A 22,695-nucleotide genomic window follows, 5' to 3' on the forward strand; every position below is an offset into this window, starting at 1 on the left:
ATCATGAAACATGAATCAAGGAGACTAGTCTGAAAAGACGGTATATAAATACCCACCTCAACATGACCCACACAGATCAGCAGCTGTGCAAGTGGACTGTAGGAAGCATGACAGCTGTTTTAAGACAAGGGTAAGTTTCTGACACAAAAAGAATTTTGCATAGATTTGCTACAAACTGTTGGCAGTTGGGACTTATAAGTCCTCAATCACCAAAATCCTGTATGCCTGGATAGTAATTGAGAAGTACTTTCTGCAAATAATTTACAAGAAAATGGTCAGTAAGACAGCTATAGATCAAATATATCACTGGACTCTCTACTGACAAGATGGACTTCTGTTTTAGCCGGAATCCATGAAGAGAGATTTGAGCAAACAAAGATTTTTAAAAGTACACAGAAGAGCCATTTTCCTACAGGAGCCTCCAAGATTTACATAAAATATCCTAGTTTACATGACTTTGATATCAAGTAATGGTAAAATAAGGTTTTACAAGTTTATTTAGAACACAACATATTTACAGCCCAATCCAGAGGGGGGTGAGCAAATCCCCCTTTGGAGCCAGTGAACCCCTTTGCTGCCGTGAGTGCCCATTCTGCCAGCGCAAGGGGCAAATGCACCAGTGGATAGGCAACTTATCCGGGCGGCTGCCAAACTCGGAAGCTACCTCCATTGTCCAGATCCAACAAAGCAAAACACTGTGCACGCATGGCCAGGAGCATTCCAGGAGGCAGGGCCAACCTTAGTCAGCCTCCAGCACCCAGTTGGGCCCCAGGTGCCAGAAGAGATGCTAGTCAAGATATGCCACAATTTTCGTGGCGTATCTCTGTTCTCCCCTATAGGAGATTTTTTGGTGACCAGCATGGCCAATTGTAGTCCATGAACATCTGGAGAGCTGAAGGTTGCAGACCCCTGAGTTAAGTCAACCAAACTTGCTGGCTGTCTTGCACCTAACACCAGATTTTCTCTCTTACATCCATGAGTTTATTATTATGCAAATACACAACATATTGAACACATGAGGTAGACTGAAAACTTCGCCTTTCTTTTTAAACTTTCTAACACAAATGTAAAAAGTGTGAACCTATTAACATGATGCAACATAAAGGACATTTATGTTGTATGTCACTCACAAAAGCTATGTTTTTCAGAGGAGTGTAAGAGCAAGACAGAAATGCTTGGAATGGAATTTTAGTTCATGAACCAGCCTGCTAACGTACTGTACTTGATTAGGAAGGCCCAGCTGGTCCTCTGAACTTGTATATTAGAATATCTTCTTTCTGTCCTACTCTAGTTCACTTTCTATCCCACAGCTTGGCCTTTCCACACACAAGCCTAAACTGGGCCTACTACAAGGAAGACAAGGAAGCTAAAATAGCCTTGGAAACAAGCATTTCAATTGTGTCTTTTCATTTTTTTGAGCAAAGAAAAAGCAGAGCCTAGCAGACTGAAAGTCCCAGCCCCTAAATCCTACAGTGTATAAGCGCAGTCACACCAAAAAGCAGATTCCACAATAGAGACTTAGGATGTGCTACCTCATTTTTCTGATGGGAATGGGGCAATAGGACTTCCTGAAATACTTGCGAAGACATTGTGCAAAATAATGAATCTACTTCATGCAGAAGCATGTAAGGCTTGTCTTTAAAGACATCTGGGGGAACAAGAAGGGGAGGAACGTTAATTGAAGTGGGCAGATCTAGCAGGGACACCGAGGTGGGAGCAGCCACAACAGGGGAGCAGGCTCCCTCAATCAGCAGCTGCTGCAAAACAATCAGACTGAAATATTAGCCGATAGCATCAATGCATGTCACTGAAGAAAAGAAAATCCCCCACCCCCACAAAAGACACACAGAAGAAGAAAGGAAACAAAGAGAGGAAGAAAGTTAATTTGAGTTTTGACAGCTGGCAAACTCTAATATTGTAAGATTCCCCCAGCCATCTGCAATCACAAGCTATTCTTTATCTAACAATGGGTAAAAACCACTGCTGACCACTTGGTCTAATTAGATAGCATGTAATCATGCCATCTGTAACAAGGGGAATGGCTATTTTAGATATGCTCCTAACCATGCTATCTGGAAGGGAAGGACAGTAGTAAGGACACAGAAGGCCTCTGAGAACAATATAAACTAGTAACATTAAACAAAGCAGACATGTTGGTCCATAGCAAAATATAAAAACATATTTTACTAAGACCAATCAAAACAAAACACTGTACACAGGCGTTCACGTTCTACAAAAACTTTTTCCCTCCTTATGAAGAGACCTGAAGAACTCAAAAGGCTTGCATGCTATGTTGTAGTATTTTGGACAATCGTAATAAAAGATATTGCATAATTTCCAGAGGAGCAAAGAATTCCTTGTTGCAGATGTATTGTCGAAGGCTTTCATGGCCGGATTCAACGGGCTGTGGTGGGTTTTCAGGGCTGTGTGGCCGTGGTGTGGATCTTGTTCCTAACATTTTGCCTGCATCTGTGGCTGGCATCTTCAGAGGTGTATCACAGAGGGAAGTCTGTCACACACTGTGTGTAACAGATTTTTCTCGGTGATATACCTCTGAAAGACACAGATGCAAGCGAAACATTAGGAACATGATCCACCAGACCACAGCCACACAGCCCGGAAAACCCACCACAACCTTGTTACAGAGTTTCATTTTTTCCCCAAAACAATTCAGAGCAATAATTATTTTTTTCCAGCTACAGCTAAAGAAAACTTTTGCTGAACATTCTACAAAACTGCAGTGAAGAAAATAAACTCTGGTATTCTATCCAGTTGTCAGAAGTATCCTAAGAACACTTTTAAGAGACTAAGTGCCATTGAATAAAATGGGATTTATTTGTGAATAAATTTGCTTAACGATTGAACCTATGCTTTGTCAATCCTGTAAGATTCCTATTTGTATTTCTATGTTAAATGGAATCTCTAATGATAAACCAAAGTATAGATGGAATGACGATTGTAGAGACAATTCACACTACCTTATAACAAAGCAGGGGTGTATTTAAGTCTCAGGGAACCTCTGAACTTAAGGTAACAAGAGTTGAATTTAGAATAATTCTGAATATAGTACCCGTTTTCTGTCTCTTCTCTTGCCAGGCCCTCCCGCCATCTCTTTTGTTGTTCTCCAAGATGCTTACCCCATACTCCATTTGTTGCTTCCCTTGCTATTGTAGATCTTCTTCCCCCTTTTAGCTCATCTAGCAATTATGTTACTATATCTTGGCTCCCACCTCAGTCTATTCATTGCATTTGTGATTCTCAAGAGATTACAAAGAGGACATTAGGAAAAAGGAAGATTTCTTCAAGACATTAGGAAAAAGGAAGATTTCCTCGTTAGAGTGAAATAGACAATACTGGGTGAGGAACATATTGGGGATCTTTCCAAGGAAGATAGCAGCTCTCAAACATTTGAAGTGGGCAATTGGAGGAATGTGACACAAAGAAGTAGAGGGACTAGGGTTCATTCTGTGAGCTTAAAGCTTCAAAATCAATTTGAAGGTCTCTCCCTTCTCAGTGAGGATAAGGAACAGGCACAGGAGCAAGAAGAAGAAGAAGAGTTTGGATTTATATCCCCCCATTCTCTCCTATAGGAGACTCAAAGGGGCTTAAAATCTCCTTGCCCTTCCCCCCTCACAACAAACACCCTGTGATGTGGGTGGGGCTGAGAGAGCTCCAAAAAGATGTGACTAGCCCAAGGTCACCCAACTGGCATGTGTGGGAGTGCACAAGCTAATATGAATTCCCCAGATAAGCCTCCACAACTCAAGTGGCAGAGCTGGGAATCAAACCAAGTTCCTCCAGATTAGACTGCACCTGCTCTTAACCTCCTGCGCCACTGCTGCTCTGCTGCTCAGAGTCAGACCTCTGAGAATATGCAAGCGATAGAAGGTTGAGCCCACAGAATGGCCCCTGCAAAACCTCAGAGGAGACATGTCGTCGTGATTGGGGACTCCCTGCTGAGGAGAACAGAAATAGCGATTTGCAGACCTGACAAGATGCTGCGAGAGGTATGCTGTCTCCCCGAGTCAAAAATCCGTGATGTCACTGAGAGGCTGACAAGACTTGTGAAGCCCACTGACTGTTACCCCTTCCTTTTGATCTACGGGGGAACAAACGACACAGCAAGACATAGCTTTCAGGACATCAGAAGGGATTTTGAGACTCTGGGAAGGATGTAGAAGGATGTACAAGCTGCCATTTCAACTTTACTCCCAGTTGAAGGACATGGCCCAGGGAAAGAAAGAATAGAATAGTGGAGGGGAACAAATGGCTTCGCAAGTGGTGCCGCCAGGAACAATTTGGGTTCTGGACTATGGTCTGTGGTTTCATGAAGAGGGACTGCTAGCAAGAGATAGGCTGCACCTCATGCTTGCAGGTAGAAACATCTTTGCCAGGAGGCTCACAATCTTGATCAGAAGGGCTTTAAACTGAGTTATGTGGGGGAGGGAGACAGTATTCAAGCAGACAGGAGTTCAACAAATGATAGTGATGGTAGTCCAAAGGTTATAGAGAGAACTGAGCAAATAGGTCAAGAAGGTAACAGTGGGAGGGAAAAAACCTTAAAGAAGCAGCCAGAGGAAATGCACCATGGCCTTCGATGTTTCTAAACCAATGCACAGAGCATGGGAAATAAATAAGAAGAACTCGAACTCTTAACACAACAAAACAAATATGATATTATAGGCATCACTGAAACCTGGTGGGATGAGTCTCATGATTGGAACATAATTATTGAAGGGTATAACCTATTTTAGAGAAACAGATCAAATAGGAAAGGAGGGATAGCATTATACATAAAAATTATTACAGCTGTGAGCAGGTCCATGACTTAAATCATGCAAGCCAGGTTGAGAGCATTTGGGTAAAAATTAAGGGAGAGAAACAGCACTGATCTCATTGTGTCTGAAGAGGTGGATGATGCATTCTTGGAACAGATGGACCAAACTTTCAGAAAGGAAAGCATTAGTAGTCATGGGAGATTTCAATTATCCAGATATTTGTTGGGAGTCAAACTCTTCCAGGTCCAACGAATTTCTCACTTGCCTTGCAGACAATTTCATGGCCAGAAGGTGGAAGAAGCAACAAGGGGAATGGCTCCTAACCTTTGGGGAGGGCGGTATATAAATATGATAAACAAACAAACAAACAAATAAATTATGATGACCTGATTAGTGGAGTGGAAGTGGTAGGAACCTTAAGTGGGAGTGATCATGTTCTCCTGGAGTTTGTTATACAGTGGAAAGGGGATGCTTAGTGTAGTCATACATGCATTCTAGATTTTTAAAAAGCAGATTTCAGTAACCTTAGGAATCTACTGGGCGCGATCCCTGGTCAAAAATACTAAAAGAGAAGGGAGTGCATGATGGCTGGGAGTTTCTTAAAAGTGAGATCTTGACGGCCCAATTTCAAAAAGTTCCATTGAGGAGGAAAAATGGGAGGTATCTAAGGAAACCAGGATGGATGTCTAAAGAAGTTTAAAATGAGCGTAAATTTAAAATGGACATGTACAAGAAATGGAGAAGGGGGGAATCACCAAAGAGGAATTCAAACAAATAACCAGGATGTGTAGGGAGAAAGTCAGAAAAGCTAAAGCTCACAATGAGCTAAGTCTTGCCAGAGAGGTTTTTAAAAAAGGCTTTTTTGGTTATGTCCATAGCGAAAGGAAGAAAAAAGATAGGATAGAGTCACTGCATGGAAAAGATGGCAAAATGCTAACAGGGGATGGAGAAAGGCAGAACTACTCAACACCTTCCTTGCCTCAGACTTTTCCCAAAAAGGAACCAGTACTCATCCAGGGGAAAATGAAACAGAAGATACAATAGGAGAAATTCAGCACAGAATAAAGAGTTACCACAGGAACACCTGGCTACTTCAAACAAATTCAAATCTCTAGGTCCTGATAAACTACATCCCACAGTATTAGAAGAACTGACAGAAGCAATCTCAAGAGTCACTTGCTATAATCATGGGTTTCTGAAAAAAAAGTCATGCCAGACTAATTTTATCTTTTTTTTGATAGAGCAACAAGCTTGGTAGATGAATGGAATGCTGTGGACGTAGCATACCTTGATATTAGTAAAGCTAATGTGGCAGCCAAGAAAGCCAATGCAATTCTGGGCTGTATCAATAGGAGTATGGTGTCTAGATTGAGGGATGTAATTATACCTCTCTATTTGCATTGGTTAGAATATTGTGTACAGTTCCGTAATTCAAGAAGGATACTGACAAGCTGGAACGGGTCCAGAGGAAGGCAACCAAAATGGAATCCATGCCCTTTGAGGAAAGACTTAGGGAGCTGGGTATGTTTAGTTTGGTGAAGAGAAGGTTAAGAAGTAACATTATAGCCATGTTTAGATATTTGAAGGGATGTCATGTTGGTGAGGGAGCAAGCTTGTTTTCTGAGGCTCCAGAGACTAGGACCAGGAGTAATGGGTTCAAGGTGAAGGAAAAGAGATTCCACCTAAACATCAGGAAAAAACTTCCTGACAGTAAGGGCTGTTCAACAATGGTATGCACTACCTTGGAGTGTGGTGGAGTCTCCTCCTTTGGAGGTTTTTTAAACAGAGGCTGGATGGTCATCTGTCAGGAATGCTTTGATTGTGTGTTCCTGCATTGCAGGGGGTTGGACTTTATGGTCCTTGGGGTCTTTTCCAACTCTATGATTCCATGAGGAAGCAGAAGATGGCTGGGGCAGAACCCAGCAGCAGCACAGTTCCTGCTGGGTGTTATATTCTGCTCTATAGGAAGGATTCCTGTCAGATGTTTTAGGAGCCTTCATGTTAATTAGCTTGATTTTCTTCGCTGCCACCAAAATATATTTTACTATAGCCCACACAAACTGATGAAACGGTCACCACTCTTTTTGGGAACACAGACACAGACAAAAATAGAGACTGGAACGGATTTAACTGAATAAAAACTTAAAACGTTTATTTCTGGCTTAAAAGAGGCTTCTCAGGTAACTTGAGAGGATTTACGCTTGTTGGTTTCAGAATTTAATGATTTCAGAGCTTAGCGGTTGCAGAGATGTTAATGGCACTTCACTTAAGTTTTAAAACGTTACTAGACACTCGCAGGTGTCTCTTTAGTAATATTTTTCTTCAGAAAAAGATGTTTCTTTAAAGGTTTTACACTCTCTGTTGACAGACTCTAGTCCACTGTACCTAACCACTAAACAAAACACCCAGTCTACGCCCGGTGGGATTCTGGCATAACAGCCTCCCTCTCCCACAATCCCAAATTTGGCCTCTCTGCCACAGGACTGGGCCTCCCAAGACTGGTGTTAACTGTGGAGGACAGACTTTTAGACTTGTCAGAGGTTTTCCCTCAAAACACTTGAGTGGCGGTCACTCTCCTCCAGACTCAGGTGTTTCAGATGTCTTAATAGCTTCCTCAGCTATTAACAAACAACAGCAGTGAGAGATCTTGGCAGAATCTCCTCACTCTGCCACAAAAAGTACCCGAAGGCACAAAAGCTCACAGACAGAGCCAAAAAGTCAAAAAGACCAAAAAGAAGCCTTCAGCACTCTCGCTGACTCTATTTATAGTACCTGCATTTTTTTCTCTGGCCAATCAGGGCTGGCCAGGGCTTAACTCTTTCAGGGCAGACTCCACCCTGTAAACTGAATGCAGGATAAGTGCATTCGTCACACTGGGCTCTGCTCCAGCTGCTCTTAGCTATCTTCTGCTCTCCCTTTGCAGTCTGCAGTGTCAAGCGCACACTCAATGAATAAGATAGGACTGAATCAGGAAGACCTTCCTGGTGCCTCAGTCTAATTGTTTAAGGAACTGTACCCTAACCTTTAGGAAAACCAAGAGTGGCCCAGGAGCTTGACACAGGCATCCTAGAGGCGAAGGAAAAAAAGGGAGAGTAGGGGCTCCATTATTTTAAAAAGGATGTTCTACAACAAGATTGAGCCTATTCTAAATGGAGATTGTTATTATACACATTATTTGCCAGAAATCTGTGGTACTGAGGGATTGCACACAGGCAGGACTTTCTGCACCCTCTGTTCCAGTGCCTCGTGATGCTGCTGTGATGTGCCAGAGTGCCCTTTCAAAGCCTTCTTCCTCTCTGGCCAGTCCCATCCTTGGGTAACTTAGCCCAAGCATTAAAGGTGAAGCATGGCTGTAGGGAAGTACATGTGAAGAAGAGCTCATCCGCAGAGCCAGTTTTACTTGTACTGCAGAGCCAGTTTTACTTGTTTTTTGATTTGTACACCACTTTTCTCCCACAAGGGGACCCAAAGCAGGTTATCACATTGCTCTCCCCGCCTCCAACCTCATCCTCACAACCACCACCCTGTGACGCAGGCTGGGCAAAGAGAATGTGAAAGGCCAAGGTCACCCAGCAAGCTTCCACTGCAGAGTGAGGATTCAAGCCTGGTTACCCCAGGTCTTAGTCTGACACTCAAATTACAATGCCACACCAGCTTTCCCGTTGCCAGCTACACACATACACCCAGCATGGACTAGGGAGGACAGCACTGGGAGGCAGAAGACAACAACATTAAGAGCAGCCTGCAAGGTTACGATGGCCCCTTAGGAAAAGTAGGGTGGGGTAGCCTCCAAGGCAGATGCCCATTGGGATTCCTCCTGAGAAAATAAATGGCCAGCCCACCCCTAATTGGCTTCCACTTATTTACTCCCTACCAAGAACCTAATAACTGAGGAGATTCTGGCTGTTACTACTGTGCCTTGGCCTTTAACCTCTTTGAATCTATGATATTGTTCCCATTCACAAATTCTATGCCCTTTTCTTCCAGAATATTTCTTATTTATTTATTTTTTATTTTATTTATTTCTTAAATTTATATACCGCCCGATCCCCGAAGGGCCCTCTTCCCTAAAATACAAAAAGAACACAAGTTACAGAACCCTGCTTGTCCTTCCTGACACAAATTTTACAGCACAGGCAAGTGTAGCCTTAGATGTATTCTGATAAAAAAGCTGATATTTCACTTTTAAACATCAAAGGTTTTTTCCTGGACATCAGCAGAACTGCACAGGTGATTTCATCAAAGTAATGTTCTGGTGAGGTATGTCCTGATTTGGTACACTGCATTAAAGTAAGTTTTCAAGCAACTACAGTGTTCTGAGCATTAAAGCAATGTATTAACCTTTGCATCACCAAAGATCCACTCAGTTCAATGGAGAAAAAATAGTTTGCAGTATTAGCCTGCAACACTAAGGGTGATAGAAATACAAACAAATAGTTTGCAGTATTAGCTGCAACACTAAGGGTGATAGAAATACAAATGAATGTGACAAAACCATGCATAAATACAAATGTGACAAAAAGATGCAGAGATTCATTACTAATCAAAAGTTTCATCAGTTACATAGCAACATATATTCTCGTGTATAAACCGACCCGTGTATAAGCCGAGGCACCTAATTTTACTACCAAAACCTGGGAAAACTTATTGACTCACGTATAACCCGAAGGTGGGAAGCCAGGAGGCAGAGGGAACTCCTTATTTGGGCAGTGACTTCCACTGATATCATTGCCCAAATAAGGAGCTCCCTCCACCTCCCCGTTCCCTGGGAGGGAGCTCCTTATTTGGGCAATGACATCAGTGGGAGTCACTGCCCAAATAAGGAGCTCCCTCTGCCTCCCCGGGTTTGAGGAAGCCCAGCCAGCCAGGGTTCCCCTTCACTCTCTGAGGAGGACAGCAACAAGCGGCTTGTGCAGCTACAGGGAGGTCGTCCTGGCCATGCCCCCAGCCTCGGCAGAGGCCTGAAGAGCCGGCTGGTAAGCAGTGACTCGTGTATAAGCCGAGGGGGCATTTTTCAGCCTTAAAACAGGGCTGAAAAACTCGACTTATACGTGAGTATATACGGTAATTACTCACCCCAAAATCTCCTGACCTAAACAATACATGACATGGATGTGAAATACTCCCAATCACTCAATAAATAAATAAATATTTATACATTCTAAAAATGAGTAATATAAACTTGTTCAATGTTAACTATTGTGACATTCTTATGATTTATGCTTAGGAGGGAGAAATTAACCAGGGAAAGGCAGGTAAGAATGCATGAAGTATGAGTTAAGAAAAAGTATGAGTTAAGATTTGCCTATGCATCTAGAACCCAAAATCTTGTGGCAAGTCGTAGTAGATGTAACATAATATTATAAAAGCTGCTATTAGCATTCCCAACTGCCATTTTGATAGATTTTAAAGTCTAGGAAGCTGTACACTTCTTTTTTCTTTCTACTCATCATTAGGAAGACTGCAAAAGCCATTTGGATCATGACTACCTCCTCACAGAAATGTTGCGCTGTTTAGAGCGTTTTCTGATTAACTTAACTTCTTTAGCTTCCAAGATGCCTTCTAGGCCAACACTTACCTCACAGGCTTATACAATAAATATTTGTTAAAAGTAAAGAGAAAATGTTCAGAAACACACACACACACGCACCATTAATATAGAATTAACTAACCTTGGATGGATTGAATGGCATTCCCAAATACGATGAACCACGAAATCCACAGCGGTGAAAGTTTGATCCTGGAGATTTAAAAAGTACAATTTCACCTTGCACTATCATTTAATCCTCTGCATTCAAGAACATTGTGACCTTTTTTTTAATTTATCCGGTTCAAATATATTAAATCCAATTTTTTTTTGAAAAGCTGAATACCCATGCAAGTAAATTTTAAACTTTTTTTCTGATATCCAAATTTGTTTACCAACATTAAAGTTTCATGGGAATGTTGGGGGGGCAGGGGAGGGAAGCTGGCTGTAAAGGTAAAGGCTCCAAATTTGCAATATAGCTACAGGTGACTCTCCTTTGAGCCAACCCTATCTATCTAACAGAGTTTGAAATTGTTCCCAATGGTGCAGATAGATTCAGAATTTCATCAGGGATTGGAGAGGGGACCACCAATCAAATTGGGAAACTACCCTGACACTTCTTCCCTCTGACTTGTTCATTTTGGGCAGAATGTTACTCCCGACTGTCCAAGACATATTCTAAGGGCACAATTAAATGCTCACTTCAGTCAACCCCAAAGTTCAAAACTGGGAAGTTCAATAGAGCCATGCTGACCTCGGGGAAGCCAACTGACCAACATTCCAGGGGTGTAGACATTAGTGATGTGGGCTGATATTGTCATCTAGATGGGAAAAAAAACATGCTCACTCTGCAAGATCATTGGAGGGAAAGAGAGGAGCCTCTGGGCCATGGCAGAGAGGTCCAGCCAGATCAACTCCATCATGGCCCAGTAGTTCAGTGGATTCATGGACTGCAATTTGTAGGGCTCCACAAGGTACTCCCTCTCCATTGCAGAAGCTATATCTCTCATGCACCTCATTTTCCAGAGGAGCTCAGTGTCGATCCAATGAGCTTCATTTCCAAGGCCATCTTGATAGCTGCCCTGGAGGAGATTCTGCCTAGCAGAGGAGCTGAGAGATAAACATCAGTGAAGCTGCTTTTACCCTGCCCCCTTCTGACAACAATGTGCCCCTTTAGGCTGCATATGCTTGCTGGAAGAGCTTATCTGTCCAGCACACAAGTTTTCTGGCCCACTCAGTGATCCTGCCATTGATACACAAGTCACACTTGGTCTCCAATATGTAGATCTTCTGCAGATAGGAGGAAGTTCAAGGTGGGATGCCACTCCATCTTGTAGCCTCTAGACCAGAGTGAACTGCTGGAAGAACATCTGCACCTCCTTCATCTGGCACCAGAATCACAGCCAAGTTCCCAAAAGCCATTTGGATCAAGAGAATAACTAGAGCCAGAACTGCCATGTTAGAGAAGAGCAACTGCAAAAAGTCTTTAAAGCAGATGCAAGTAGATGGAAATGTTTTATTCATTAATCTTATTGTTTTAATCAATTTTTGTAAGATTCCCTGAACCCACATAAGGAAAGAAAACTAAAGGTTGAAAAAATAAATAAGTAAATAAGGACCTCCACAGTTTGAGAGACAGTCAACCACTCACCTGGGTTGAGCTGACTCTAATTCCATAACACCTCAGTCTCAAGGAAAAAGGCAGCAAGGGCTCCCTTCTTTACACCAAACATTCAAACATGATGTGGGTGGAGTTCCAGTGAGTGTTGGTGTCACCAAACAGGTAGTGCTCTGGCAAGTCTGTCAGCACCTACTTCTCACAAAGCAGATGAGGGTCCTTCACACTGCATGAGCTTTGACTCATGAGATGCTGGAGGAGATGCTAGAAGGCATGAGAAACAGCATCCAGTCTGAGATTCTCTGCAGAACACAGTTCCAAGGCATCCTGAACTACAAGGTGAAGATGGAGGGCCACACAATAAATGTACTACAAGTGTGATGCCACTAATGTTTGAGTTGCCATCAATCACCATAGTGATGTCTCTGCCTACTCAGTCTGCTATCTGTCGATTGATGGCAGCAGAGATGTTGTTCAAAGTGTGGAGATCATCAAGAGCAGAGCCTTGTGATAACCAGTCTATCAGCCCTCAGTCTTCCTAGCATCGGTCTCCCTATCTCCACCTAGAGCATAGGTCTGCAACCTGCGGCTCTCCAGATGTTCATGGACTACAATTCTAGAGAGCCGCAGGTTGCAGACCCCTGACACTGGGCTGCCACTAGCGCACCATCAGTTAAAGATATGCATGATGCATCTGAGGACTTTTCCAGATGTCAACATGAAATGCACAGTTCTCTCACTAGTGCAGGACAACTGTCCCTTTATGTAGTCCCTGGCAGCCCTGTACAATAAGGGCATCATGCTCCTGCTCATTGTGGTGCGAGAAGCTGACCTGTAACGGGGACAAGAATCTTTAAAGAGCTCACAGAACCCAATTTCTTCTGCTGCTCTGAAGACCATCCCATCAATTGCAATCATTCAACTGATGAGATGGGTGACCCTTCTCTCTGCCACCTGCTTCCACCTCTTGGCAACCTAGTGCTGCCTTCATCAAGCATCTCCAGCAGAGATACTTGCCGTCCCTTACTTACTGGGGATAATTTATTACATGCAGTAGGGAGAACACAAGGTGAGGTTGCTGGTTGATTCACTTCATGGCTGGGTATTGGCCACTTGGCAATCTCACCAGCTTCTCTCTTCCCATCTGGTGGTGCTTGGTCAGATGTTACCAGAGTCTGAAAGTCAAGAGGTGATGAATGTCTTTTCCTTGACTTATCCAGGCCCTACACATCTGGTACTGTGTAAAACATAGATCCTGTGTCAATGGAAATGCTTCTTGATCAAGCATGTGAGGGAGAACCCATGCTGACCAGCAGCTACGGGCACCGTTGGAGCCACTTCTCATGAGGAACTTGAGGCAAACATGCTGTACCTAAGCTAATGCTGGAGTGAAGCTCCTGCACTTAATTTTGATATGAAAGAAAGCAAGTAAAGAGATCTGGGTTTTGTAAGTGTTACTGCATGTTAAAACTATGGGCAACAGAAAACCTTCGTTTAAAAAATCAAGGCATTGAAGCCACAGAAAGAAAAACCAATTTGATAGTCAATAACTTTTCTAAAACACACAGTTACAAAATAAAATTGCCTTAAAGGTCAGAGGACTCAAAGGTAGCTTTACTCTACAGTACTTCTGTGACTGCTGTCAATGGTAGCATTTTATTTACATTCAATTATGGAACAACACCATCTAGTGTCAGCTCTTTGAAAAAATGGTACTACAACTGAAAAGTCTGAAATGTTCACAAACAGAACAATAAGTCAGGCAGGGAGTCAGAACAATGACTCAAGTCAGACATTTCAGGGAGAGGAATTCTATTTTATGGAGAAAACTAGGATTTGAATAGCAAGTGTTCAAAAATAAGAGTTGCTGCTAAATGAATATCATCAAAAATAAGAGTTGCTGCTAAATGAATATCATCAAATACTGAATATCATTAAAATTTGATGTTAAAGTTTGTTGTGTTCAGAGAAATATGGTAAATTATTACAATTAAAATTAATTTTAAAAACACACACCCAGTTGCAATAATGTCAATGTAGCCATGCCCCCCCAAAAAGAAAAAAAATCCAAATATAAGTCCATTCTACACAGCACAAATAAGACGTTCTGAGGATGCAAAAACAAAAAAAGCCCCTTGGGGAGGGACTCCACACAGCTTTTCTCCCAAAACGTCCTCAGGACACCTTATTTCAGCCCAAGGCATCTTATTTTGAAGCTGCTAAAAGCTGGATTTTTTTCCTTCAAGTCATCTGCAAGACATCTCCTGCCTGGCTGTGCAGAGTTGAGGAGGCATCTTAGTTTTCCCACCCGACTGTTAAGCTCTCTGATCAGTTTCCTCCTCAGTTCGCACTCAACAATTTGTGCGTTGCTGAGGGAACTCCCCCTGCCTCCATTTGCCGAAGGTTTGCTCTGCAGGCTCCAATCTTGGGTGGTTTTCATCCCAAAGAGTACATAGTTGTACTCAGCTGCCGATTTGCAGACACAAATACCAGAATCTTAGCTGCTCAGAGGACTGGTCTACCACCCACTGAGAAGCATTGGGTTGATCAATTCTACACAGTCCTAATACATTTCAATGAGAGGTAGACCAGTTCTCTGAACAGCGAAGATTCGCGTGTTCTTGTCTGCGTTTCTTTACAGACACCTCATCAAAACTTTAAAAAAATAGGAAAACTATATATTGCCAGAATCGGCAGGATGAGCTGAGTACAACTATGTACTCTTCAAGCTAAAAGGACACCCAGATTGGAGCCTGCAAACATCCAGGGGCAAACTTCAGCAAATGGAGAATCGTTTCAGCAGCACACAAAAAGTCAGGCGCAAGCTGAGGAAACTGACCAGAGAGCTTACCAGTCAGGTGGGGAAAAGCCTGTTTTCTCCTCTGACTCCTGGATGTAAAGACGATATTATTGGGAATTCCACCAATGAATTTGCCAGGAAAACTGCAAGAACTATTCTTACATTAACTGCAGCCAGAGTGGTACTGGCATATAGATGGAAAGCAGACACTTGACCTGGCCAAGAAATGTAGGAAGACAAGATGAGAGAATACACTACAATGGCAAAGCTAAACAGTCTTGTAAATAAATGTCCAAAACAGGAGTTTCATGAGAAATTGAAATTATATTTCTTGCATTGACGTGTCTAAATAATGTTTTGGAGAAGAATGGCAACTAAAATATGGTACTAATGTTCAAAAAGAGATCCAGTACACTATTATCTGCAGATGTTTTTGAGAAGAAAGAATGGCAACTGATTTGCAGTTAATATAATAAATGTGTAGCAGATATTTCATCTTTTCTGACCTTTAAAACAAGACTAATCTAAACAGAGTTTGTTAGTTGAATAATGATAGATAAGAATGGCTTTACAGAATTTAGAATATGATAAAAGTCAAGACTCTTTTAAAATATGTAACCTTGAGTCATTTTTATCAGTGAAGGTTTATTCTTTTATATTTTATTATATCTATGATTATGTTATGCTATTTTAATATAAAATTAATAAAATATAGAATAAACAATAAATAAAAGTAAATGTGTATGATATACAGGAATTACACAGAGAACAGGGACCAACTGGTTTTACTTCTTCCAGAAGAAAAATACCCAAAAAAGGAAATAGATAAAGCATGAGTTTTCCATCAATTTAAAAATTAATTTCCTTTATGATTTAATATATATACATACATTGACACTTTAATTATGGAATGCAGCACTTTCAAAAAAACAGCAAAATTATGGCCAGAATTGATTTGTAAAGGTAACTAGCAAAATAGTTCCACATCCACAACAGTTTCTATTAACATCAGGGTGAAGGAAATTCTTTTAAAACAATCTACCAATGGTATTTAACAATCCCTCCCCCCAAATTAAACCAAACAAATCAGAGTGAAAAAAAAGTAGACTGGAAATGTGACTGTAATAATGAAGATTTTAAGCAAGTGTTTTGGAAATGCAGTTGTAGGTATACTGGCCCCAGATTGTTTATAGGGCTACTTAAAGGTAAGTACCAGAACTTTGAACCTGGAGTCAATGCAGCTGGCAGAACACAGGTTGAATACATGACCAAAATCAGGTCCCTGTAAGGAGCCTCGCTACTACATTCTGTACCAACTACCAACTCACATGTTATTTCTCCATTTACTTTTCACAGGAGTGAAAAGCTTGGCTTGGCAACCATTAAGGCAATTAATTACAGTTCTGGCAAGTGATCACATTAGAAAGTTACATATTTTTCCTGTAAAGCTAGCCTAATAAGCCTTAAGGAAGGGGAACATATTCAACAGAAAGACAATTTAGTAACCTATGCACTATAGTAAAATTTAAACAGCTTCATAAACAAAAAAAATGAGAGCAGAAAAAATACTTTCTAACTTCAGTGTACCAACGACCCTGACAAACTCTTCTGAAGTTTGAGAGAAACAATGGAGATATTTTGTCTACATGAACACATCCATATACTACAGCAAAGTTCAGTACTCTTGCTGAATGTTGCCCCCACCCATAGAAGTTCAAACAGTTCTGATGATGTCAAGGGAAACAATTTATGACCCTATCACAGCATATTTCCAAAACAGAGAGAAACTCCTCAGTATTGATATAGAAGCCTTCAGTGTTGTTACAAGTTAGGACGTGTTTATAATTCCCCAGCTGTGCTTAAGCCGTCCTATGTTCCTTGCAATCACTCTTAACACTCCAAAAGAAGTATCCAAGCAGAACTGTGTTCTCACCAGTCCAGTCCTGACGCCATCTTGAAAACCATCTTAATCAGGATGTGGTAATTTTAGAACTCCTGAGCATGTACTGATATTACAGCGGAATTGCAATTGCTCACTCTCTTTGTGAATAAAAAACACTCCAGTGGTGCAGTGGCTAAGAGCAGGTGGGCTCTAATCAGGAGAACTGGGACTGAACCTCCACTCCTCCATATGAGCAGTTGAAGCCTGCTATGTGACCATGGGCTATTAACACTTCTTTCAGAACTCACTCGACCCCACCTACCTCACAAGGTGTGTGTTGTGGGGAGAAGAGGGGAAGGAGTTTGCAAGCAGCTTTTAGACTCCTTACAGGAGAAAAAAGTAGAGCATAAATTCTAATTCTTCCTCACTTCTCAAAAGCAGGAAATGGTGCAAATAAACATAATGAATGTCTAAAAAGAAAAATTAAAAACTCACTCACTGTCTTCAGTGGGAAGAACCTGAAGGGAATATATCCATTCTATTATGTCCTCTTTTTTCACCACATCTAAGGAATCCAACATATCCAGGCCAGAGAGAGCAAAGAAAGCAATTGTCAACCTGAAATTTAAAAAAAAAAAAAAGGGGGGGGGGGTTACTACCTGTCATCAATAACAAGTGGATTGTTATATATGAAAGCTCATATTTTTGAATAGCATGAGCCTCACATAAGATACCTCTACGTACATCAATTCCAACTTGAACTGAAACAAATGCAAGTGCTATAACCTGACATGAAGCCGCAGGCTTGTAAGAAGGTGGCTATCCATGTTAGCTTAATGCTTTATCATGTTGTCATACCCATTTGACATTGCTCTGCACTACCTACATAGGGATTATGTTGTTTGCACGTCAGAAATCATACCACTTAACATCCTTTGATCCAGTAAGCAAACTGAAATAAGAGCATGTTTAATTAACTAGACAACAGGTTCAACAAAAACTCCTACTAAGGAGTGGTAAAACTCTATTGATGTGTTTCACATGTGTCATCATTTCTCCGACAAGTTTGTCATGGTTAATTTCACTTTGTTGGCTTACAGTATTTATGAGATAAAACAAGTAATTAAGGCTTGGGAGAGGACTCATTTAAGCTGCAAAATACATCCACCAATGATAATTAAACATGATTTTCCCTTTACTTTCTACATTAAATGTAGTGTAGCTTTATTTACCAAAGCTCTGAAATGTGATAAACAATTTCCACACAAATTTGCAAAGTTATGAAGGAATAAAACTAAAAGGAGGATGACATATAAAATAACCAACAAATGTTTTCTGAGCAGAAGCAGGACATCTTAAAGGGCAGACAATAAAAGCTACTTGTTGCCCTTTATACTTCAATAGAAAATGCAACAGGGGGTATGTGAGGTTGTTTCCCTTATTTAAGCAAGAAATGCATCATTTTTTAAATGACCAGTGGAACAAAAACGATGAATCCCTCCAACAAAGCTGAGTTATCAGCCCTTTAATAAGGAGGGGCTGCCCTGGTTTGTCCAGTCACCTTTTAAAGCTTTCTAATCTGCTGCCCATGACCACATCTTGAGACAAAAAAATTCATAAACCAACTACACACTTTTGTCTGTCCTGATCTCCCACCTTTCAGCTTCAGTGGATTGCCCCAGGTTCTAGTATTATGGTAGAGGGAGAGAAGTTTCTCCTTGCTTACCTTTTCCATGTCATACATGATTTTATAAAACTCTACCATCTCCCCTTACTCATTGTTTCTCTAGATTGCCCTAATTGATGCTAACTGTCAAATTTCACATCCCAATCCTATTCTTCAATTCACTTTCTACATGATCCATTTATACATATCTTAAAAGGTATCAGTGGCAGCAAAGTCTTTTGAGTTCCAACCCAACATAGCTTTCTATGATATTCCTATACTGCTGCCCACCAGTTTAGGATGGAAAACATTATAGCAGGTTGCGTGAAAAAAGTTAAACATGTTTTTCTATTTCAAATTTCTAGAGATTATTTTATAGACATTTTGATTTTTTCCTCAACTTCCTTCCAGCAAACTGTTTTCCCTTCAGATTTTCAGGCATTTCAAGAAAATTCCAAATTTATTTCTAGTCTGAGAAAGTCCTTTTGGCTCAACCCGCTGCATTTTCATTCAAAAAGCAAGACACTGGATTCAAAGGGTCTTGATCCCAAATAAGCATGCATATAGGATTGCAACTCTGCAGCTTTGACTCATCTGAAAAAGGGGAGCAATTGCTTAAACCAATAGTTCAACTGAAAGGGGTAGACCAGGGGTGGGGAACCTGCGGCTCGAGAGCCGCATGCGGCTCTTCTGTTCTTGCACTGCGGCTCCATGAGCAGAGCCGCCGGCCCCATCCTTGCCCGCCCTGCAGGCAGCAGGGCAGGTGCACCAACTGCCCATGCCGGCTGGGCTGCGCCGCGGGCTTCCCCTCTTGCACGCCCCATTGGAGCGGGGCGGGCGCTTTCCCGGCAGCCGGCAAAGCTGAGCCGCCGGCTTCATCCTTGCCCGCCCTGCAGACAGCAGGGCGGGTGCACCAATTGCCCATGGCCGGCTGGGCCGCGCCACGGACTTCCCCTCTCGCCCACCCCATTGGGCCGGGGGGTCAGGTGTATTCCGGGCGGCCGCCGAAGGCCGAAAGCCAGCTTCATCCTTGCCCTCGCGCCTGCAGGCAGCGAGGCGGGCGCACTAACTGCCCGCGGCCGGCTGGAATACCATACCGCCGGGCTTCCTCGCCCACTCCCATTGGAGGCGGGGCGGGCGCTTTCCCAGCGGCTGGCAAGGGCCGAAGCTGCTGGCCCCATCACTGCCCGCCCTGCAGACAGCAGGGCGGGACGCATCCATGTGCTTCTCCAGAATGAGCAGAGTAAAAAGGTAAAAAAACCCAATATATACCACAGTGTTATCTTTTATTTTTAAAATGTGTCAACAAAAATTATTTGCGGCTCCAAGTGTTTTCTTTTCCCGTGGAAAATGGGTCCAAATGGCTCTTTGAGTATTAAAGGTTCCCTACCCCTGGGGTAGACTGATAGCTATTTTGGATCTTCTGAAATAAGGGTCACGATTAGCAAACAAGAGAGCCGCTATAGTGATCAAAGGTTTTGGATTACGATCTGGGATTCCCAGGTTCAAATCCCCACTTCGCCATAGAAACCTGCTGGGTGACCTTGGGCCAGCCAAACATTAAGCCTTGACTCTGGCAAGTACTTGATGGGAGACCTCCAAGGACTACAGGGATGACATGGAGGAAAACAATGGTAAATCTCTTGCCTTGAAAACTCTATGGGGTCACCATATTAAACCCCCCCCCCCCAACGCATCAGCACATAGCAAATATTCATTTGAACATAGGCGCTCCTGCCACGCTTATCTGGATTTGCTTGTGAGTTTAAAGGTCCAGGAAACAGTACAATGTTAGAGTGACAGTGGGAGGTTAACCCTGACCATCAGTGCCAGCAAGGCCACAGATCTTAAATTCGGTACACTGGCAAGTCCCTCATTTTCAGAACAACATTAATTAATTAAAAAGTGCTTAGAAAAAAGATAAAATGAATGTGTGGGAGGCATCAGCTTCACACTTCCAGTGAGCACTACAGAACAGACTAAAAGCCTGCAGTGGTAACAAAGAAGAGATAGAAATAACTAAAAGGATGAGAAAGTTTGACGTTACGACATTATTTCAATAAAAACAAGATTAAGTGTTGTACACAACTCTGAAAGGAACACTGAACAACTGGGGACTATAAAATTGGTTCTTATTCCCAAGAAGTTCCACAGCCTCTCTACCCAATTCTTCCGTCCCTGCCCATGAGGCATCCCCCCCAACACACACACACACAACCTTTTAAACCAAAGTAACACATATAAAGTAACCATTACTCATTATTCAGACAGGGTTTGGTTTACACCCCCGCTTATTTTCAGTTACTATAGAGTAGATGAGCAAAATCACCTTTGAATATACACAGAGTTTGGGAGCTTTCTTGTTCAAAAACTCACACCCTGAAAATCGCGTTGGTCCCTAGGATGCTCCCGCCTCCCGGGCTCGAACCTAGCTGGTCTGCTGAGGACCAAGGCGGCTATCCCAAAAAACTACACACAGCCAGTCTCCGTCAGCCCGCAGCGATCATAGCTTGCCCTGCAACGCCAAGGGATGGGCATTCAAGACCTCGCGGTGAGGAAAGCTGCTTTAGCAACCAGACGCAGAACATTCTGCGGAAGATCCCGACTAGAGCCGGCGACTGCTGCCACCTTCGCACCACAAAACGCTGAGTAAAGGTCGTCCCCACCCACCCTTCCAAGAAAGAGAGAAGGGCCGGATGCTCGGTCTTCTCAGGTCACCATTACCGGGTACCTTGGAGCCCGTCATTCATTGCCCATCTCCTAAGGCACCCATCGAGCGCTCTCGCTGCTCTCCTCCTTCCCAATACCTGCTGGTCTCCAAGGATGAACAGCGTTCGGGCAAGATCTGCAGGCAGCGCTGGAAGAAGCGCACGTGCCTCTCCTTGAGGAAATCCAGCCGCTCCGCGTCGCCGAAGCCCCCCTCCGCTTCCCCCAGCGCTGTGCTCGCCGCCATGTTAGCCAACCGCTCCCAAATCTCTCGCGCAACGTCCGTCACCGGCAACACCCGGTCACGTGCCACGACCTCAACGCTATGCTAATTGGGGCATCGGCGCTCTCGGGGAGGTGCAGCCAGAGGAGGAGGGGCGTTCGGCCCCGCCCCCTGCGGAGGCGGAAGGCGGGGCCAGGTGTCAGCAGCACGGGCCGAGAAGCTGCTTCGAAATAGCTTGGCCAGATTGCAGGCGGTGCAAGCTTTCGCACAAGCGGCGTTCGCCCGCCGTATTTGTACTTCGCTTCAGATAAGTAATAGGCCCGAGGCCAGATCAGCTGCGAGGCTTTCACAGTGACGGGACAGACAAGAATTTCCGTGGGAAAATATACCATAACGGAATTATAGTTGTATAGGTCCCGCCGTCACCTCGATCTTTTACAATGGTATAAACATGTTCATCCCGACCCAAGTCAGATTCTAAATTTGTTTCTAGAGTGGCAAGTGACAGTAATGGGTCACATGTACCATTGTACACCCCCCCCCCTCACACACATACACTTCCTAAAAAAAGGCTTTTCACTTCCCTCAATAAAAGAATGTTAAACGACTATCACTGAGCCCCTTGCTGGGTTTGCAAGGAGGTTAAGGAATAAAGCAGAGATAAATCAGCCTCACCCAGGTAGCTGAACCCCATCGTAGAACCTAACCAGCATCAGCATTTGGATGGGAGACCATCAAGGAAGTCCAGGAGAGGCAGGTAATGGTATACCACCTCTGAACATCTCTTGCTTTGAAAAGTCTACAGGGTTGCCATAAAGTAGCTTTGACTTTACGGCACTTTCCACCACTAAATCAGCTTTCTGAATGGTTAATCCATTTTACCTTCACTTTTAATTCAGCATTTGACAGTGTTTGTTCAGAGAAAGCCCTTCTGTATTTTGCTGCATGCTTCAGATGACTTGGATATTTCATATGGGAGCTCAGTACACACTTTCCTTGCATCCTTCCTTCTGAAGCCGTAATACCAACACTCTGGAATACTGGTTGTGGTGGGTTTTCCGGGCTGTGTGGCTGTGGTCTGGTAGATCTTGTTCCTAACATTTAGCCTGCATCTGTGGCTGGCAAGATGCCAGCCACAGATGCAGGCGAAACATTAGGAACAAGGTCTACCAGACCATGGCCACACAGCCCGGAAAATCCACCACAACCAGTTGAATCCGGCCATGAAAGCCTTCGACAATACTCTGGATTACTTTTGGGTGTGACATAGGGCTGCAATTAGGGGAGAACGTGTGTGGTCATCAGTCCCCTCCCCTCCCATCTGAAGTGGTTTCTGCTGATATGCCTTGCGTCTCGGCAAACAGGGTGGAATACAAATAGATGAATCAATAACAACAATATTGATAATAATACGCCTCTGAGTTGGATTCAACTCTTGTCTTGCAAGGTACCAGAAAGTACACCATAAATTTCTGCTCTAAAGAACTAAAAACCC

General features: G+C 43.0%; 1 protein-coding gene across 2 annotated transcripts in view; it reads right to left on the reverse strand.

Moving 5' to 3' along the window:
* Positions 1 to 21,282, reverse strand: part of PGGT1B (protein geranylgeranyltransferase type I subunit beta) — a 42,101-nt gene extending 20,819 nt beyond the window's left edge. Inside the window, exons 1-3 of one of the 2 annotated variants that reach the window (XM_048503648.1) lie at positions 21,079 to 21,279; positions 17,105 to 17,223; positions 10,451 to 10,518 (exon numbers count right to left, since the gene is read on the reverse strand). In XM_048503648.1, the coding sequence (XP_048359605.1) occupies positions 10,451 to 10,518; positions 17,105 to 17,223; positions 21,079 to 21,224 (333 nt within the window). In that variant the 5' untranslated portion in view covers positions 21,225 to 21,279. Of the gene's footprint in view, positions 1 to 10,450; positions 10,519 to 17,104; positions 17,224 to 21,078 lie in introns of both variants that reach the window. The other variant, XM_048503649.1, reaches the window with a different exon arrangement.
* Positions 21,283 to 22,695: the final 1,413 nt, after the last annotated feature.

This window comes from Sphaerodactylus townsendi, linkage group LG07 (assembly GCF_021028975.2).
Source record: "Sphaerodactylus townsendi isolate TG3544 linkage group LG07, MPM_Stown_v2.3, whole genome shotgun sequence".
Classification (NCBI taxonomy): Eukaryota; Metazoa; Chordata; class Lepidosauria; order Squamata; family Sphaerodactylidae; genus Sphaerodactylus; species Sphaerodactylus townsendi.